The sequence below is a fragment of the Ambystoma mexicanum genome, chromosome 6q, assembly GCF_040938575.1.
Source record: "Ambystoma mexicanum isolate Mex_15411 chromosome 6q, UKY_AmexF1_1, whole genome shotgun sequence".
NCBI lineage: Eukaryota > Metazoa > Chordata > Amphibia > Caudata > Ambystomatidae > Ambystoma > Ambystoma mexicanum.
In genome coordinates this window covers 1,379,417,879-1,379,440,055 of record NC_090937.1, presented here as the reverse complement: position 1 = coordinate 1,379,440,055, position 22,177 = coordinate 1,379,417,879, and the positions used below count along the sequence as shown (strand labels likewise).

Here is a 22,177-nt window from a genome sequence, read left to right as displayed (position 1 = left end):
AGAAAATACCACACAATGGACCTGTTTATGAGTTGGGCTGTGCGGGTAAAATGTGGCCCTATTACCATATACCACTGCATGTGGCGGTATTAACATATACCACGCATTACAGCACCACCCAACTATGAGTTTGGGGGAAAGTTGGAGAATCCGCCTCGAGCTGTGAGCGGGAGGTGAATCCACCAACTGTCTGCCAAATGTCAGCAGAATTGCCACCGGCAGAATTATTGTTGTGGTAATCCTGCAGAAATCCCCTATCGACTCCAATTAATGGGGACTAAGACCGCCTACCGCCACTTGTAATCTGGTGGTCATACCACCAGACCAACTGACAGTAACGGTAATAGAGTTTACCGCCGAGATACCACAACATTTATAATGAGGTCCTATGTGTGCAATTCTCAGAATAAGAAATGGGCTACAGTGGCTTGCAAATGGGAAGGTTTGCACACACAAATGCATCTGTATGCACAGTGGGCCTGATTTAGAACACGTTTTTCAATGGGATTGTACCATTGTAAAACTCTTTTGTACATCAGGCCCAGCCCAGTGTGTTGACGCAGATAGGCAAGATAATGAGTGGGAATAAGTGGGAGCGGGTGCACCTCCATTACCACTCTCTTTGCACATGCAAAATGAGTGTGTCAGGAGGAATGGCTATTAATGGGGAATGCTAATCTTGGCTACATCCTTTGGTCTAACCCCGAATGTCACAAAAGTAGACCGCACTTGCCCCTTAATCAAGTTGCAATGTTCCAGTTTGGCATATGTCAGATTTGGGACAATAGCAAGTATTCATTATTAGGACATTTTTTAAATGAAATTTGATACTACATTCATAACAAAATGCTTACTTGAAAAAAATCATCACTTTACCCTTCACGTGCACATTTCACTTCCCAAGGCCTCATGCTTTTTTCCTGGCACATTTTCATATGCATGTCTTGCGGTAGGTGAAAACCGCGTGTGCCGCATGTTTGATTGAATTTGCAAATGTCTACAGGTGCAATTTGCACCCACCACACTGTTCAGCCGCCAATGCAATCGCTTTAAGAACTGAGACGGATATGTTCAAATGTCGATTGATCAGGGGTCAAGTCCTAAAAATTAAAGTGGGGGGACTCGTCAACAAACGCAATGTGATGTGACGTCACCAGAAATTAGCATATCGAGGTGAAATATGTACATTTCATTAAATTGGCTTTGCATACCCACTCAAATTGCAGAGGACGAATGGCATTTGTCTTTGATAAAATTAACACACACAAAACCAAGGGAGGATATTTTATTTTAATAGTGTTTTTGAAAACGTTAAAAGGTCTGCATGTTTTAAACTCCAAGAACCAATACACATGTTTTCCCTGGAATTTACAGTACCGAAATGGGACATTTCACCTTTTCTTTTGTTTTTTTCCTATCAGGTTATATGGTGCAGTGGTGCAGTGTACCGCCTGCACACCTGATGGCTGCGGTTTGATCCCCGAGGATGGTTTTCGTTCATAAATTCAAAGGGGTCATTCAATGATTTTTATTTTAGCTTTGGTGGGGGGACTGAGTCCACCATTTGAAAACATGTGGGTGTACTCCATCCACCCGCGTATACCCTCGACTTCAGCCCTGCTATTGATCTTGCATTGGAATTTTGGCAACACGAGTCACTGTCACCTGCGCTTCATTCTTTCAAACTTTAAATACAAGGCTTTGAAAGCGATAGACGCAGATTCTGGAATTGGAAAACGTGACATGCAGGCCCACATTCTGTAAATATCAACGATGCGCGAGTAACACATCTGGAAAGAATCATGTTAAGTGGAGATTTGCTAAGGTGCACACGAGGCCGTTACACACCACACATGCATGTTACTTGCCACTTTTACTTCAGTTTTCTACCAAAAAAGACACACAAAAAGAATTGCCATGTGCATCTTGTTTCAAAACTTTATTTTACGGCTGAAGCATGTACGATAACGGCACAGGTCAGTGAGCAGTAGAACACGTGCCAATATAATGCACATCAATTTGCACAGTGAGTGAATCTAACTTTAAAAAAACATTCTGCACTTTTGCATACATTTACATCTATTTCTCGCACTCTTCTGACGGTCTTCGTGTTAAGCATTAATTCTATGAGAATCACTTGGTATATTATATTCCAGAGATGCATGGCCAAGGGGGAAGCTTCTTAACCACTTGTCACTATCAAGCCTTTTCAAGTTTAAAAAAAAGTTTTTTTTAGGTGTCAAGATTTTCTACCGATCGCATGAAACCGAGATACCATGGAGCGGATATATGCATTTCTAAAATCACACGTCTTAATATCTTATCAATATACGAATATAAAATATTTACAATAAATGCCCAAACATACTGTAGAGCAGGCAGACCAGCGGATGGCGCAATGCATGTCTTAGAAAAGCCATTACTTCTTCATTGCTGGACCAAGGAAAGACAATCTGCTCTACGAGGGATGGGAGCTGCCCTTGACCTAAAATAAGCACATCTTTATGATTTAATATCTCAATATATCTTCCAGAAATGTCTTCCTCCCTCTTCTTGCGATAGTCTTGAAACCTACACTGCCTTGCTCATTATTGTTGAACACCGTGCAAGAGAGAAACATATCTAAATATGTCACGTGGACACCTAAGTGCAGATTATATTTAAGCATGGGTCAAGTTCTGAGGAGCCAACAGCATGCTGAAAGCATGACCGTCCACCAGCCCTGCAGTGCTTTGCAATGGATGATGTGTGCAAAGGCAAGTAGCTAAAGCAAGCTTAGACAGCCTATTGAATGTGCCACAAAATCTGATTATGGCGGGATGGATGTATTTTTATTGATTTGCCACATTTGGGTGGCACAGTGTCAGACATGGCACTTTGCACACATGTGATAGCACTTTGCTGCAAATAAACACATGGGGATGCGTAAAGTGGTAAAGGTTTAAACAGAGTATTGCATGCAAACAACGTGGGTAGGGAATCCGTTGTATGTAACTGAATCCTTTAATTTAGGAGAAGTGGCAGCCCCCATGCATTGCCACAATCAGACTTATCTTCGATCCATGACACTTAGCACCCTAAGGGTGCGTGCTAGTCAGTCAGTGTGGTCGAAATGCCGGCTGTATTCTACAACACCGAAAACATGTAAAAATATGTTCAATGACACTAATGGGGTGGGTGGATTTGTAAGAGTCTGCGGCTGTAGTAGATTAACATATGTTTTTGGTTGGTGCACATTGGTTTGTCGGCACCAATTTCCAACATATAACCATATATGACTGTCCCTATTTCTCCTGGCAAAGGCTTGCATAGGTATGCCAAGGTGTTGCATAGTTATCTTTTTAGGTCCCCTAGATCCTTTCGGAAGTTATAAGTGGACAGAAAAGATAGTTGGATGAAACAAGAGCAGTATGGAAAGCGGTAAGGGTCAAGTTACCTGCACATAGATATTTTGCACCAGCCCAAACTTTTTATGTTAGCTGCCTGTTGGGCACATGCGAGCTGGAATGTTTCGGCAAAGATTGAACCAGTCCTGGGGATCCCAAGTCCCTTTTCTATGCTAATGTAGCCCACTTACTGCCTGTCCCCTATATGCTTCTCTGAATGGACATGATCAGTGAACCCTGATCACTTTTGAAGAAGAGCAAGTTTACAAGATCTCTGGAATGGATCGAAGAAGGGCAAGTTTACAAGATATCTGGAATGGATCCTTAAGTACATTTATGAAATGCCCTTCGACTACGCGCACAGAGGCTTTATTTTTCTGTATTGATAAAGAAGACATAGCTTTTTTTCTGGATAGCGCTCCCCAAGTCTTCTTTCTGTGCTGATGACATCACGCTTACCAACATAGAGGCTGCACTTGTGAAAGACACCGTGCCTACACTGCTAAACTAGGTACGCCCCTTTCGCTTTTGTAAATTAAACATAGTGTTAGCACCCGTGTCTGCTGTTCACAAGTCTTGATGACGATATTAATCACATAGGTGGGCTGACCCTAACATTAACCGTGCCGCTGTCTGTTTTAAGGGACCCTCATCTTCCTTGGACACTTAGTAGGGCAGTGAGCCATTACTTTGTCAAAGTCCATTAGGGTGTTCCCAATTGAGCACTGAGCTAGATGCTATATTACATGTTTATAGGTTTTGTGTCTGTTTATTAGCGTTTTCTTAATTTGTACTTATTGATCCATTTTAGTTCAGTAACAACTCACTGGATTCCTTTACTTTCCAAGTAAGAATTTTAATTAATACTTCATACTTCAAAAACATCCTCTCATTACTATGTCCTGGATGACACGTGTTTCGACATCAAGCCTTTCACAAAATCGGACAAATAGTATAATATTCAATTCAGCTTGATACTATACTTCATATATTCACACTATCTTCTCAACATCTTCATTAAAGGGTTAATCCCTGGTCATGCTGCTCAAGGAGGCAGTCTCCCTTGTATGTGTGCTTCCAGCGAGGCAAATATTTGTTCACACACTTTGGAACATGGTTGTGCTTCTATATCGAGGGTAAAGACACTCACCTTGACTTCTAACTCAAACTCTCTGACCAACAGATACAAATTCAATGTAAGTCTTAAGAGTAAGTATTGAGCGCACCTCCAGTTAAACTAGAGCACATGTGTAAGCTGGGTGTAGGTTCTTACATGGTATTGGGTGGGGGACTGATCCTTGCACGCCCCTGAGCGTGGCTCGGTAGAGGATGACACATGATGTATTCCTTTCAATAGTGCTGTCCTAGAGTCGCAGTTAAACAGTCACACTTGAAATTGACCCATGCACACCCTTGGGAAGGCAACTGCTATCCAGTCCTTTGTGAGAGGTGCACAGGTTGGCGAGATCTAGGAGTGGAGTTCTTTGCATCTACAAAGCCCACTGAGTGGCCACTTGGTGCCTATCCCCTAAATGTTCCTCTGAATGATATGATCAGTGAAACCTGATGATTTGTGAAAGAACATCAAGTTTACACGTTCTCTGTAATGGATCTTTCATAGATTAATGTATTGCATGCCTGAAGATGTGCTTAAAGCACATTGGCCCTAAATAGTCATCTGTAGTTCTCAGGTTGATCAGGGAGGGTCTGTTGAAAACTTGGGGTAAGAGCCCACTGTAACACTGAATGCCTGCCAGCTACCATTGTAGACGTCCTCTCTGATAACGGGGGTGCCCTCATTTTCATGTAGGAACCCCCCCATGCAAATGAAGGAATCTGATTTCCCATGCACATGCTTTTTATTATCTAAGCACAATCATGTGCAATTAGAGCAACCAGGTCCTGTCTGTGTCTGGCACCCTGTAGGGGGCACTTATGACCTGTGTATCTCCAGTGTACCCATATGAACATTGTCAAAAGGGCACCAGGGACCTTGCAGGTCACATAACATGGGGCGATGCAATTGTGGACTGCACCCTCTTTTGGGAAACTTCAGCCTCTTCAAATGTTGAACCTTATTAATTCTGTCACTTCAGCAGAGCAGAGCCATGCTGACATCTTTAGTGAGGGTTAATGTTACCAGCAGCATGAGGTACATACTGCTCTGCTCTCAATTCACCAAGCAGCAAAGGACTTGGATACCTGGCACCTGGTTATGACCTGTTGTCAGCTACTAACTGAAAACACACTTAAGGCATACAAGTGTGCATAACCTCTAGTGCAGAATCCACCTCCCATAGCACGTGTAATAATCTTTGAATTAGCCACTAAATTATAGTTGTGTCACCATTGATCTTAAATGATTTAAAAGTAGATGAGCGTGAGATTTCCAGGTATCCAATAGGTCTATGGTCTGTGTATGTTAAGTTCAAAAGTCTAATTCTACTTTCTTTTTGAAGCTTGTATCATCTGATTATAATTATTCACACCCGGGGAAGGGCACTAAGCCAATCAGGGGGCATAAACAGCAGGCGAGAATACACAGTGTACCACCCACTGTTTCCAGCGACCAAGGCCCTGTTGCCTCGCCACAACCCCTCAAAAGAAAACTTACCCTTCCTGAACCCCCACTTCCCTACTTGCCGTACCTGCTGGACTGAAACTTTGTGCTGTGGTCCCGGCACTCCTCCCATCCGTGGGCGCCATATCGATGGTCATTTTTTCCCCCTCACAAGATTTAGTTTGCGTAATAGTGCGTAGCCCATCTACCAGGAAAACAAATCGGCCGGTAACAGCCCACAGCTCTCGCCAAGGCACTCTCTTCACTCGGGACTGCCTAGGCTCGGGCAGGCGGGCCATTACCAGCCATGGACACCCCCAGATGGGGCAAGATTGCTACATTACTCACTCCTCAAGCATGGGATTTGAGGACTGCTATGGCTGTTACCTCTAAAACATGTCACCCTGTTTTCTGTCTCCTGTGATTGTGTCTTTCCACGCCTCAAGAATGGCACATCCAGAAACGAGTGAACATTGATGGCCTTCTTACTGAAGTGACTGCATTTTGGGCTTCTGACATGCAAACAAATGACACACATTTCAACTGCAGAACTTCCCCATGACACTTTAAATGTATAGAACCATAATAATGTATATGCAGGGATTCCATGAATAGTGTAATGTCAACCTACCCAAAAGGTTACAAATGAGCAATAAACATTTTAAGATCCTATGGGGAAATAAAATGCAGCGTTATGAGATGCTAATTTCAAAACCAATTTTACGTGAGATAATTTTCCTTTTTAAAAGAATGATGGGATGAGTAAAATGAAATTCTCTTTGTCCTGAAACACAGTATTCGGCCAATTGAAAAGTGTCACGTTTACACATTTTCTGTGCAACAATGATGGTGTTTTCACACAACTTAATATTTTACTTAGTTCTGCTAATCTTGTAGAGGTTACTTCACTCTGACTTGACTCTGAAATCTTTGCCACGTTCATGATATCTGTCAGAAACAGCATGTTTGGCTCATTATCTAACTTTCTAAAAAGGAGCATGTTATTATGCCTTTATATTTTCATATAAATTCACGTACGTTTTGTGTTTGGACCCCTTTTATTGGACTAACTAAAAACATTATGCTGAAATGGAATAACACATTGAATTAATTATTCAATCCCAGCTTAATATGTTCAAATAGTCCAGTACAGTGCATGAATATAGTAACTTATTTTTCTTAATCTTGAACTTGCATAGTAGCAAACGTTTTTGCCTATTTAAAGTTTGAAAGACAAATTCAATATTAATTTTGTTTATAAATGCTGATATTTACTTTCAATATTGGTTTCGCAACAAAATGAACTAAAGAGTGGACGTTAAAGTCCGAGACAGCTCAGAAAGCCCAGTTATTTCATCTTGTCACTAGTCAACGAAGAGTTGTGGTTAATTGAAAATGATTGTTCTCATGTGTCCGAATAAGGCATGCAGAAAACTGCTGTGTATCCAGTGCTCCTTCCTTCTGCTACATGACCACCTGCGGCTCTATATTAAACAGCAAATCGTCATTTCCTCTCCGAACTTCAAGGAGAAGAGGAGACTCCTTCATCACCGCCTCTTGCAGCTCACTGGAAGCCATCAACACACGTCCATTCACCTTCACAATGATATCTCCATTTTGAATACCGCCCCTAAATGAAAAAGAGACAACATGAATTAGTTCAATTTGGTTGTCAATATTTCTACTTTGAGTTATCAGGTTTATTTGAAGTTGTTTAATGAGCGGTGTCCCTCGTTAGGATGTAAGAATGAGATAATTGTTGACAAAAAATTGGTCAGTTCATCAGAGTTGAAAAACATGTTAAACACGTCATTGTTAAGCCTTTTAGTCCAAGGAATGAGTCATGTTCTGCCACCATGATATCACTCAAGGCAAAGGTGAGGACTATACTTTTCTTAAGCGATGACAATCCCTACCAAGGTCTATGTATTTATGACCACATGGAAAGGTGCAACAAGAAAGGGAAGGGGCACCTGAGAATATGTTACTAATGCCCTCAAAACACCATCAGTAACTATTCCTATCAGAAAACACCCATGGGGAGCATTAACATTTTTACTCACTCAACACAATTTACATAAAACCGGGGTCTTGACAGTACGTGGGTTTCATATAATATTCCATACAAAAATAATTCTGATCAAATATTAAACATGACTTCATCCACAACAGATGGAACAGTTGTTTGTCATAGTCGGCATCCCAGTCGTGGTTCTCCTACCAGGATCCAGCTTATACATCAACTGGATTGGTTAGGGAGCAGAGTAGAATCCCGACTACCACACATAGAACTTGGAAGAATTGTTAGGCTTCATACATTTGCAGTTAGACTGATGCGTAGATGAGATGACACTGTGCAATCATGCAAATCCCTCTCTGTCAAGCTACCACTAAAGAACTCCCAATCCCTCACCATGCATATAGTCTACAGACCCCCGGGTCCCATTGGCACCTTTGAAGAGGATCTGCATAATCTAATTGCCTGTAATCTAAAAACCAACTCCTAAGTACTGTTGCTTGGAGACCTTAACCTAGGCCTGGATGATCCTTCTGACAACCATGCTGTGCAAATAGTAAACTCCCTCAATGCACTAGGTTTGACTGAAAAGGTGAACGCTCCCACCCATATTAAGGGTAGATCCCTGGACTGGGTAGCCGACCACAACTGTACAGCTACCATTACCTCTATCTCTCCCCTATCTTGGACGGACCATTTCCTCGTGTCCATGACACTTTCCACTACCAGACAAAAACTTTGGACTCCCCAAGAAGCGCCACCCTGTCTAACCAGGCTAAAAAAGAAAATAACAATGGACAGTGTGATCCCTAATACTCTACCCAGCTTAAATACTCTGGCAGACAACCTGGACCCAAGTACGTTGTGGCATGAATACAACAAGATCATGCTCTCGACCTTGGACAAAGTCTCCCCTCTGAAACTGAGAGCTAGTAAACCTAAACTACATCTCAACAAGTGGTTTACTCCTCAGCTGAAAGACTTGCGACTACTAAAAAGAAAATGCGAAACTGATTGCCGCCTCTGCCCCTCCCACGAAAGCAAAAAGAAGCTAGTGCCCACTGCATCACATTATAAAAAAGAAGTCTGCCAGGCTAAAAGAAACTCCTACAATGAACGAATAGCTAAGTCCAACTCCAGTAGGAAAGAATTATTCTGAATCCTAAAAGAACTAGAGTCCCCTATCTCTCCCCCTGATATCTGCCTTAAAGACAAGAATTGGTGCTCAGAGATACAACTAGCACTAACCAATAAAATCAACACTCTCCAAACTAAAATAAAAAACAAAAAAGACTTGTTGAACTTACCTCAACCAACTAACCACCACCCCTACCTAATCCAAACATCTCCGATCCAAATACCACATTCTGCTTCACCAAAACTACTATCCTTGAGGTGGAAAAAACTATCCTCTCTCTCAAACCATCTAACTGTAAAGGTGACATCTGCCCAGCTCACATCATAAAAGAGGCTGCGAGAGACCTCTCCCCTTTAATTTCCAAACTGATCAATGCCTCCTTTGCTTCCGGTACCGTCCCAGCCAATTTAAAACAATCCTGGGTACTTCCGCTTCTCAAGAAGCAAACCTTAGACCCACTTATCGCTACCAATTACCGCCCCATCACAACAGTACCATTTCTTCTTAAAAAATTTTAGATAAAATTGCATATTTGCAGATCCAAAAACATCTCGAACAGCACAAACTCTGAGGGGTCCGTCAATCAGGATTCCGACCATTACACGGGATGGAAACTGCATTGATAGACCTGAAGCCACAAATCGATGAGCTGAGAGACCAAGGGAAAACAGCATTATTACTACTACTCGATCTCTCAGCTGCATTCGACTTGGTTGATCATAAGGTCCTCTGTAGGCATCTTGTTACAGCAGCCCACTTTTCTAGAAGCGCTGTTAAATGGATAGAATCCTTCTTGAGTGACAGAACTAGCAGAGTATTCTCTCCCTCCGCAGCTGCGGACCATACCCCTATCATGTGTGGAGTCCCTCAGGGTTCCTGTGTGTCCCCCACTATCTACAATATATTCACCAAGCCACTGTTCGATGATCTGGACCTTCTAGGTGTCACCTACACTAACTATGCAGATGACACTCAGATTCTCCTCCCGCTTTCCGAGGATCATGGCAAGGACCTGGTGCTGGTGAATAGAATTTATCTCATCATTCAGTCATGGATGGCCACTCATGGCCTATGCCTGAATGATAAGACTGAGCTGATAATCCTTGGCCCCCTAGCTAACATTTCCAAACTAGGACATGAATGAATATGCCTCTTTCATCATTGACGGTAATAATACCATCGTCTCCAATGAGGTAAAAACTCTTGGCTTCTACCTGGACACAACAATGTCCTTTACCAAAATACTAAACTCTCTGGCCTCTACCACAGCCTATACCTGTAAGCTGATCAGAGCAGACAGGCCTTTCCTTTCCAACGACAGTTGCCTTATACTGGCCAGAGCATTAATTCTTTCAAGATTAGATTACTGCAACGCCCTCTACAGTAGTGCTAATAAAACCATTATCCAAAAACTCCAAATACTACAAAATAATGCCATTAGAGCTGCACTAGGCATCAACAAAAGAGTGCATATCTCTGCCATCAGACGTCATCATAAATGGTTATCGACCCACAATAAAATTCAACTAAAAATCGCCTCTTTGACACATAAAGCGCTACACAACGTGGCACCGAGCTACCTCACTGACAGAATTTCTAGACGAACTTCTAGTAGACCTTCCAGAACAATCAATACTAACGGTCTGGTAGTACCCAGATTCAAATTGTCTAAGATTGGCAACACAAGCTTCCCCGTGAAGGCCGCTAAACTTTGGAATTCCCTGCCACACCAGTTGAGAGCTGACCTCCCCTACTCCTTCTTTAGAAAGAACCTCATTATTCACCTCAACCTGACTGAGAACTAACTCGCCCTGAAACTATTGTACGTCAGCACGACCTACTGCCAGACTGTAAATTGTGTATAGCTCCAAATACCTAGATGAAAATTATTCTGCCTCTACGTGCAACTTAAGTCTTGTATATTGTATTGTATTGTATTATTTCAGATGTATGTCGACATATCGTATTTTGCCTGTATTTTGTAACATATGTAAGCTTCGCATATCCGTCTGCACCCTGCTACTCCTGGGTCCGGTGCGCTTTATAAATGCAATAAACAAACAAACAAACAAACCCATAGAGTACTTTTTGTTAAATGAATTGTATTTTTAGTGTTCCATCTGTTGTGGAAGAAGTCATTTTTAATATTTGATTGGAATTATTTTTGTATGGAATAAATTATATATAAAACACAAGTTAAAGTCCCAGATTTTATGTAAATTGTGTTGAGTGAGCGAAACGGTTTACGCTCCTCATGGATATTTTTTTTTTGATGGATTAATTTAAGGAACATGGAACTAGTAACAAAAAACGGTTCATCTTTTGCGTTTCTTTGTGGTTTGATAATTTTGGGGAACTTGAACTGCACGTGACACTTCAAGGAACTTGCATTTATACATCTAAAGACAATTATTTCTATGCTGCGAGTCAGGCTGCTGTTCAAGTCAAAATGTTTGGAATTACATATTATAGACTGCATCCCGACCATTCTGATGGGCTGATTGCAGGTCTATAATGGAATCCATGTACTAATTAAGCTTTATAGTCCCAGCCACAGGGCCATACTTGGAGTTATGGGAACCAAAGACTAGGGCTATAAGGCCTTTATAACCCTCAATGCTCTCCAAAATATATGGTTATATAAATATACAAAGAAGTTGTCAGTACACAAATCTGCCTGGGTGGTCACAGGGAATTGGCTGAAGGCACTCTCCCCGCTGCTGGTAGTCTTGGAATGTAGCATTCAACACACTTTGCAGGCTCTTGTGGTTATTTTACCTTGTACATTGTCCAATGAGAATGCTCACTCAGTAATCCGAGTCTTATAATTAAGCTTTATAGACACAGCCAGAGAGCAGTACCGGGAGATATGGACCATGAAAACTGAGTTAAGGTACAGGCCAATAACTACTAATACGGCCTGTGGGTTTGATGTATAAAGCTATTAGGGCACCCATCGTTGTTGAAATTAACAGAAAAAATGACTATGAAAAATCATAGTGTTGTAAAACAAATTGTATTGAAGGTCTAATTGAACATTTTCAGGCTTTAGATCAGCAGGTGTCAATATTTCAATATTTTTTCCACTGATGGTTGTCTTCACATTGTAACCACTCCACTGTGTTGTGTTTTTCATAAATATCCCAAAGAACATGTATGTGCTGAGGAAGTATGGAAGGGCATGGCCATTCTTGCTGGTTGTGGCCCAGCAAACTGGCAGCCCAGGGGCGGTTTGGGCAGAGGCCAGGCTGCATCTACCAGGTGCGCGCCGAAAAAAGATTGTGGCAGCTCGGGTGGGGGGTGACAGCCAAAAGGCAAGAATGAAAGGGGCTGAGGAGGCAAGCGTGTGGGTAGCATAGGTGCTCAGCATGGAGCTCCCATGAACAGAGGGAGTGCGGGGCTGCCACAGTCTTGAGCTAAACCGGTTCATGTAGCTTGTAGATTGGCCAACCCCCAAACTGAGCGGCACCCAGGGGGTCCACGAATATGGAACATAGTCCAATGCAATAAAGGCAATGGAAGAAGGAAACCACTCTATGCTGACCTATATCAGTCAGATTACAGCAGGATCTCCTGAGGTGGTGAAGATTCAGGGCGGAAGAGAACTTTTCATTCATGAGTTCTCATTCAACACATTTGAACAAAGACTGTACAGTGCCCTCCTTCCCCAAAATTGCTTTATCCATATGCACAGTGTACCAAAGTCCATATAGCAAAATTTAGCCATACTTTAAATACATCTATAAAATTAATTTAAAAATGAGTCTAAAATGCATGATTTTTCATCAAAAAGGAAGGATTTTGAATAGTAGTTGTTCATATAGTGGCCCAACGATTATATCAAACCTGTTTATTTATAGCTAACACAAAATGGCAGGTTATGTGCCAATACAAGGTTCAGGAGTTGCAGTGCATGTGGAGTCTGACTCACATGGACATGTTACATGTATAATGATAATGTGATAGTTTCATCTTTTTTGGCAAGGACGGTTATGCTATTTGTGTGAATTATTTCATGCCACCACCTATTGATATCATCATGTTATTTCAGGTTTTGGGTTTCCCCTGTTTCACATGGCAAGTGGGGGGTGGTGGTATGCAAAATAAAACATGCTGGGCTATACAGCTGAGGATGGTTTGGTGTTTGCCGTCCTCAGAGGTTGGTCCCCATTGGTACAAAAGTGCTCAGTATTTTATAGTGAAAGATGGTGATCATCGAATTAACGCTGTTGTTAATTCGAGGACCATTTGACTAGAGGGTCGGAAGAGAAACAATGAAGCAGAGGGAGGAGGGATCAAAAGAAGAAAAAGAATCAAAGTGTGATGGGAAGGGAGGAACATCTGAGGTAGAGGTGGTTGGGAGAAAGGAGTGAGGTGGATGGAGGAAAGGTAGGAGAAATGAAAGTAGCCAAGGAGAATCAGACACAAATAACAGCAAGAGAGGAGGGAATTGTAGAAGTGTGGAAGCAAAAAAGATGAAGGGATGAGTTTGAAAGGAGGATAGAAGCATATCACAAAATGACTGGTAAAGAAACAACATGTGAGAAGGAACGAGGCTAACATAGACAAAGGGGACGAAAAGAGGTAGAGGACTGAAAGCCAAGAGGGGAGGTTAATATGTCCATGCACCATTGTGGTGGTGTATCGAGTAGGCACCAGGAGAGACACAATTAGCTGAGGTGATGGGACAGATGCAGGGAAGCCAGGAGACTGAAAATGGGCCTAGGACAAGAGATATACACCTAAAAAGATGCATATCATTTCAGTGCTTAATGAGACAGTAGCAGAGACTGCAACATGCACTCTCATACCTGTGCTCACAATACCCAGGCCAAGAAGATATGGCATAGCTTTGTTCCGAACAGGTAGGCCTAAAGAAGACAGCCAAAGATGCCTCTGTCTCCCCGAAGATCTGCCCCCGGACACTGCCCCCTCTTTCCACTTCACCCAAGTCTCTCCCTCCGATGTCCTCTCTACCATCCAACACCACAAACCAGTCAATTGCAATGATGAACGCTGCCTTTCCTATATCATCAAAATGTAAGCTGAGCCCTTGGCTCCTATCATCTCCAAATGTATAAATGCCTCATTCGACACTAGCTTTGTCCCTGTAGCCATTAATGAACCCTCTGTCAACCCCAAACTCACAAAATCCTGCCCTGATCCCACCCTACCTACCAACTACCGCCACATCACCACTGTACCTCCTAAAAATTCTAGATTGCACTGCCTATACCCACCTCAGCTCACTTCAAAAACACACTGCCATCTAGGCTTGCGCCAATCCAGCTCTAGACCTCGACACAGCACAGAAGCTGCCTTTCTTGACCTTAAGATCCATCTCAATGGTAATCACAATGCTGGAGATCTAACCATACTCCTCCTGGACCTTTCAGCTGCTTTTGATTTGGTCGATCGCGATATTATGTGCCAGCACCTCACCACTGAATTCAATCTCTACAGACAAGCCACCAGCTGGATCAAATCCTTTCTCAGTGAGCATTCCTCTAGGGTCTTTATGGCACATAATCTACCGACCACATTCCTGTGCCCTATGGTGTTCCTCAAGGGTCCTGCATCTCACCCACATTATACAATATGTGCACAACACCCCTTTTCGACCAAATTGACCATCTTGGGTTCCCGCACACAAACTTTGCAGATGACTCTCAAATCCTGCTCAAACTCATGGGGATCCATGCCACTGACTCCGCCAACATTAACCACATCTACTGCATCATTGAGGCCTGGATGGCCGAACACCATCTTTGCCTGAATGATGATAAAACAGAGCTCCTCATCCTAGGATCACCTTTACCGACTAAAATGCCTGGACCCAGCGTATGTATCATTCTCCATAGAGGGAAACCCTACTGCTGTCTCAAGTCTTGTGAAAACCTGGGAGTTTATTAAGATGCTCAACTTTCAATGCCCAAACATGTCAAGGCCCTCGCTTCCTCAGCAGCTTACACCACTAAGGTTATCAACCTCAGCAGGAAATTCCTATCCACTGACAATTGCCTCACCCTTGCCAGGCCCATAGTTGGTAGCAAATTGGACTACTGTAACGCCAATCTTACAGGCTCTTCATCTAAAAACCTAGCCAAACTTCAGCTGATCCAAAACAATGCTCTCTGGGCAGTCTGGGGCTATGGCGCATTGACCACATCTCACACGCTAGAAGGGAGGACCACTGGTTGCCAATCAAAGCATGTATTGAGTTCAAGATCCTATCCATAACACACAGATGTATCCATAATGTCTCACCTGCATTCCTCAACCAGCACATCTTCAAAAGAGCAAACCCTTGATGCCTATGCTCACTTTAGACATTCCAAGATTCACCAGGAAAAGAGTGGGAGGAGCCTGTTTCACAGTCATAGCTCCCACCCTATGGAACACCCTTCCCCACTACATCCAAGAAGAACCCTCATACCTAATCTTCAGAAAAAGACTAAAAACCTGGCTGTTTGATAAACACAACTAGACTGACTAGGCCAGACCAAGGGTGCGCTTTCCGGTATCACCACCCATTCCTGACTACCGTATTTATTTTTGTCTGTACGTTGCATTATTCTACGTTCATTTAGTTCTCCCGGCACTGTGATACTTGCGGGTTTGGACACTGTCAACAAATGCAAGAAATAAATAAAAAAATAATAAACAACAAGCCAAGGACTATGGATTCCAATATCCCAACCAGGTGTTTACAGAGTGAATAATAAGTTCTTTCACAAAAATAAGTACCAGGGACACTCGAAAGCCTAGAGTTTCACCCCTAGTAGGAGAAGCCCAAGGGAAGAGAGAGTCATACTGATGGAAAACAGTGCTGCAGTAACTTTGATTATCCTTATCCTTGGTTCTCGGGTTATTGCCTATTCTTACATCCAGTCCATCCTAAACCTCTGAAATATTTTGTTGTTATAAAATAATAAAATAAAATAATGTTTTTAACACAACTTGTATAGCTAGATTTGTCTATTTATCCCTCTGCCATAAATATCCAGTGTACACCCGATGCCCCTATTTTCACTTTCACCCTTTAATTGCATGCCTGCATCTGTCAGGATCTCGTGTTCTTCGTCTTTGTACTGTATTGTATGTGCTTGTTGTTTGTATTTTCTATCGCTTCTTGTTGTATTAGGTCTTGAACTGGGCCAAAGGTACCTAAAAGAGCTGTCAATCGCACAACAAGGAGACCTAGTGTAACACTTGTGGTTGAGAGTTACTGGATCAATCTCTAACTTCTTTCCCACTTGCATTCCTCCGTCCTTGTGTATTACTCATTAAGCCTTTATTTAATAAACTCGTCTGTTTAGTGGAGGTAGCAGTTTCCTGTAGAATAGAGTTGCAATGATGAACATTGAGGATGTTTAGATTTCTGCCCCAGTAGAAAAGTGTATTTGTGTATTCATTCAATCCTTTAATTGCACAATACTTGATATTGTGGATTTTCAATACATCCCAGTCTTTATATTTAAGATCACTCTTTTATTTTGGATAAAAAAGCAAATGTGATGGGAAAGAAGATATGAAGTGTGTCAGATAGCCCTGCTTTCAGGTAGACATTGAAGTCTGGAAATGCTTCTGCTCTGGATTTTTACATACCTCTGAGAAGGTGAATTTGGTACAACTTCATGCACAAAGATCCCGCTGCCGACATCTGGGAAATCAGGATGGCTGAGCTTCAGCTCCTCCACTAAGCTAAGACATAGGGAAGTGTAGAGAAGAAGACATGAGATGAGATTGTCTGTATTTCTATTTCAATTTAACAATATTAGTTTGCTCTTAGCATTTTTCTTATATTGCCCGGATGCCATACTGGCTTTTGTATGCCCAAAATGTCATACACATAGGAAAGAGTGACAGTCGAATATCAGATGAGAGACAAAAAGCAAATCCTGTGATTGGAATACATTTAATGTACTGAGATCTTCTTGTCAATAGAAGGAAACATTTTACTTTACTGTAGAACAATCCCATTAGCTGCACATTTATGGTGTACCATTGACTTTTATTTCACGCTCAAAAGCACGTCTTGTTTATGCTTTTGAAAGCAGTACTAGATCAGATGCTACAGTTAGTTAAAAAGACACATCATTTTAGTAACACATGTCGACATTTTCTTATACATTCCTGTACAGTACCTATGTTCCAGAACAAGAAGGCTTCCAAAAAAATCAAATTGAAAAACAGTCACTCAATGCTCCAGAGAAACACTTTGCAGAGAACGCTTACAACCTTCCATTGCCTGAGCGGCTGGTTTACTTCTTATTTATTTATTTATTTATTTATTTATTTATTTATTTATTTATATTTATATAGTGCGCAAGCAGCCCAAGGGCATTGAGGCACTGTTACTTGCATGAGCTTAGTTATCAGAGGTACAGGCGTGGTAGCAAATGGCACATTGTATACAAACATAGACATAGATATCATTACAGCTTCTTTGAATGGTCATTGGTCATTACAGCTTAAGCAGTGGGTCCTATGGTCTATTATTCATGCTGCTACGACGGACTATGAGAAGAGGATGGTTTTCATTGCTTTGCTGAAAGCGAGGAGGGAGGCCTCACTTTGGATAGTGGGAGGTAAGGCATTCCAGTGAGTAGGTGCAAAATAAATAAATAAATACATAAATAAATAAAGTAGTTAAGTGTACTTGTAAGGTTTTGTCAGATTTTAATTAAATAAATGTGTTATTTAAGTCAGCACGCTGATATTAAACTAGAAATAGAGTGTATAGCCTTTCCTTCATGTGCATTGGCATTGAGACCAACACAGATGCATTTTAACACATTTAGTTTACAGGGTTTACTCATTTGTCTGCAGAAATAGATTCTCTTCCGTTATCCGTCCATTCTTGGGGTTGATATATACTAACTGTATCATGTTTGAATGGCAATTTCTTATATGATGTTTGGTCTTTTTTCCATGTGATATTGCTGCTTGGCTTCTGACGAGGACCTTTCGCTTTGACCATATCATACATGTCTTTCACCACTCCACTGGTTGCAAATCAAATATTATGTTTAATCTAGGATGCTTTGCTTAGCCTATCAATCTTTCTGGGAAGATTGTCCATTAACTGTACCTTTAAACATGGATCTTACCACAGTTTTCTTTTTACTCCTATGACACTGCTCTGCCAACCTAATGATATTTCCCAGGTTTTGTAGTCAGTGGATTAGGGAATTTTCATTTATTCGGCTTCCTTCACCCACCAGAATCTCAAACTCCCCCCTGTAGTTCCTTCACTCCCTATTTGGCTAGCTCATATTTTGTCAAGCCATTGAGACCTGACTTTTTCACACCCCTTTTCAACCCTTTCCCTTTTTCTTTCTCCTTTTTATCCTTCACTAAACACTCTGCAAACTAATACAAAGTAACCTTTGGGTGAACATCCACTCAATATGTACTTTGCATGGGTACTTACTGAACAAACAAAAGTGATTAGTTGTTGAAGGGCCATTAAAACTGGAATTTAATGTAGAACCAAGAGAGCTGGGCTCAAATCACAATTGATGCCAAAAGTGTGAGGATATGAAATGTTTCATTTGACAGTGGGCGCTGTATAAAATAAAAACCCATCTCAATTATAACTAACTATAGTGTCATACAAAATGATGATATAGCGTGAGTGGGTGAATCTGAACACAAATAAATTCTTCTATATCATCATATGCATTTTTTGTTTTTGGATTTCCCATTTACAAATATAGTACACAATATACAATAAATAACAAAACGCCTCCCTTACAGTCTAAAAGCCCAAAACACCCCACAATCACAATGGTTAAAAACCAATCAAACATCCCACTGTGACAAAATAGAAGAACATTTAAAAAAAATACAATTTTTTAAACAACTATGGGACATCATATAAAACATAGGTCAAGCAATCCAACCAGGCTAAAGCCTTCATAAAAGCAAGTGTGCTATCGACATTGAGCTCGGAGTGTCAAAGCTACAGTTACCTACTCAACGAGATTATAAATGTCAGATTCTCCATAGTTCATTATGAAGCGCAATACTTCTTTAACTGTTTTCAGCTTATTACATTTTTGAAAAACGGTCGGAGCAAACTCTTTCAAGGTGCTAGATAGCGTGGGCAGATCAACAAAAGGGGCCTCAGGTCTTTATTGTGGCCGAGCACACACGTATATTTATATGAGTCTGCTATCCATGTCAAGTGTTTCTTAAGCAGGAGTACATTTATATCTGCAGCACAATTTTTTTTTTAATTGTATTTGGTTTATTAGAAACAAAACCTTTACAGATCAATAGCAAAAAATAAAAAATTCAAAATAAAAAAAACAAAAAAAAAACGGTTACATTTTAAATGTATGTATATAAAAAGATAAAAAAATATAAACAAGGAAAAGGAAAAACATTTCCAATATTCAACCACAACAAATGAATGTGTTCTAGTTCATGCTCAGACAAAATTACATCATCCGATGTTTTTACATATCGAATCGACAATTAAAAGACAGCAAATAACAAAACCACATCAAATATAACACATACAAAGCTAATATCTTTAAATACAAATACTGGAATACACATAACATTAAACACATGGAATATAGACCATGTTTACGTTAAGATTAGAAATTTTAAGAAACCAGGAGCATTAGGTAATATTAGAGAATTGCTATTTTTTAAACCAGCGGTAATTCTTCCGCCAACTTAATATCTATTATTTCTAACAGTTTGATGAAACAAAACATACGTTTTTGGCAGGAACCTTCCATGTATCGTTTCCATAACAATTCCTTTGCAAGCTCAGAATTCGCGTAATAATGCTCAAAGAGCTGAACACGAAATCTCTCAAAATAAGAACAAAAACAAAAACAAACAAGATGTTTCAAAGTTTCAGGTACTCTATGATTTTTACAAAAGCGACATCTTGTGTCGTTATAACTTTTAGAATTGCCGGCCCAGTGTTTAGTTCGCTCTCGAATATGAAATTGATTTAAGCGAAATCGCATATAGATTTTCCTTGAATTAGCAGAAGGGAATTGTGCTAAATATTTTTGTCTGTATCCCCATTTTCCCCGGACTACGTTATATTCTTTATATGATGAGTAGGTGCCCATTTTGTCAAGCATTTTACACCAGTATAATCTTTGGAATTTAAGTTTTTGGCTGGGCAACCACATACTCATAGACATAGGAGTTTCATTAATCAATGAAAGAATGTTAGTTAATTTATCAGACAAAATTTTAAGAGATTTGATCTGCGATTCACACAATAATTTGTTCAATGCAATATAGAGCGTATTCCTTGGAGGATTGTGCATCTTGATTAAGTTAGTGATGCTTCGCCAGGTATGCTTAACAGATAATGGTAATAAATTTAACTCATGGCAAATCATAACATTTGGTATCCAAAGTGATAGCCCCAAAACAGATTTCCATAGTTTACCCTGAAGAATATTTAGATAAGCATCAAGATCATAAGTACATATGTCCAAAAAATAAAGAATGATGGGTTCCACCTTCTGCAAATAAAATTGTATTAAAGGTAGGAGGGAAAACATACAATACTTGTGATAAATAAGTTTCATTTGAGAAGACAGAATTCTTGTTATTCTTGTTTTTTTATTAAGATAAGCTTTCCACATAGTGAGAGAATATTGGTCAGTCAAAGGATATCCCAAGTATCGCATCATAGGTGAATATTCGATTTTGATATCATTTAGAAACCAGGAATATCGATGACTGAGCAATTTTTTATTGGAATAAATCAAAATTAAAGTTTTAGTAGGATTAGGAGTAAGATTGTGATTATATGCGAACTCTGCAAATAAATTCAATTTGCGTTGAAGACCGAAAGGGGTTCTATCCAAAAAGAGCAGATCGTCCGCAAAACCAAACCAATCCATCCTCAAAGAACCAAGCTTCACAGGAAAACATTCCCCAGCCAGCCAGTTTGCATCCAGACCCAACAGGTATAAGTTAAATAGCACTGCTGCCATATTGCAGCCCTGTTTTACTCCGATATCTGTCGCAATAGGGTCGGTCATAGCACCTTCTTTTGTCAAGCGGATGCGATAATTCGTATTTTTGTGGAGTAATGCGATCAGCGCAACCAATTGGTGAGAAATACCCAGTTCAATCATTTTCTTCCATAGAATTTCACGAATGACACAATTGAAGGCTGCAGTCAAGTCCAAGCTAGCCATATATACTGTTCCAGAATAAGAAACATAATTGTGGGCTTGGAGGTGAGAGAGAATGGTAGCATTAAGCTGGCAACCTATATGTTTTCTAAATCCTACCTGATAGATAGAAAGCAGATCATTAGCATGAATGTAGGATTGTAGTTGATGGAGAAGAAGAATAGAAAAGTTCTTCGATGAAGAGTCAGTTAAAGCAATAGGTCGATAATTAAAGGGACAGTCAGGGGGACCCTTTTTGTAAACCGGGATGACCAAGGCTGAAGACCAGGTTAAAGGAATTGTGCCCGTATGCAGGATCAAATCAAATTTTATTTTGAGGATGTGAGCCCAGAAACCAGGGTTAGACTTATATACGCATGATAGAATACCATCAGGGCCTGGCGCTTTAGCTGCTTTAAGTTTGCCAATGGCATCAACAATATCATCAATAGACCATGTCAGATTATGATCTAAGCGCAGGTGAGGCTCTCCACCCTGTAGGGAACAGAAACTCTCAGGCATGAGATATATGGTCTTAATGTATGTGACCCATATTTCGGCAGGAATCACAGATTCAATTTGGGTCAAGGCATCGGAAGTAAGAGAGCGCAATGTACTCCATATTTTCCTAGAGTCATGTTTAAGTAGTTGGTAAAATATTTTTTGGTTGTCTGCATAATGCAATTTTCCTTTTAGCCATTTCAGCTTGTTTCGATAGCGTTGCTTCACCAATTTTATACATTTCCCACAAATCACAGGAGAAGAAATAGTTTTTTTGAGTATACGAACCTCATGATTTTTTTCCGCTTTTAAAGATGCAACTTGTAAATTGAATTTATGAGCATGAGTGTGAATAGCTAATACATTCTGATTACGGGAGTGTATAAGTAAACTAAGATGAAATTGGAT

General features: G+C 40.6%; 1 protein-coding gene across 1 annotated transcript in view; it reads right to left on the bottom strand.

The window, feature by feature from the left end:
* Positions 1 to 1,924: 1,924 nt before the first annotated feature.
* HTRA3 (HtrA serine peptidase 3) overlaps positions 1,925 to 22,177 on the bottom strand; it is a 403,425-nt gene continuing 383,172 nt past the window's right edge. The window contains exons 8-9 of the mRNA XM_069632026.1: positions 16,710 to 16,805; positions 1,925 to 7,576 (exon numbers count right to left, since the gene is read on the bottom strand). Of these exons, the coding sequence (XP_069488127.1) occupies positions 7,411 to 7,576; positions 16,710 to 16,805 (262 nt within the window). The 3' untranslated portion in view covers positions 1,925 to 7,410. The remainder of the gene's footprint in view (positions 7,577 to 16,709; positions 16,806 to 22,177) is intronic.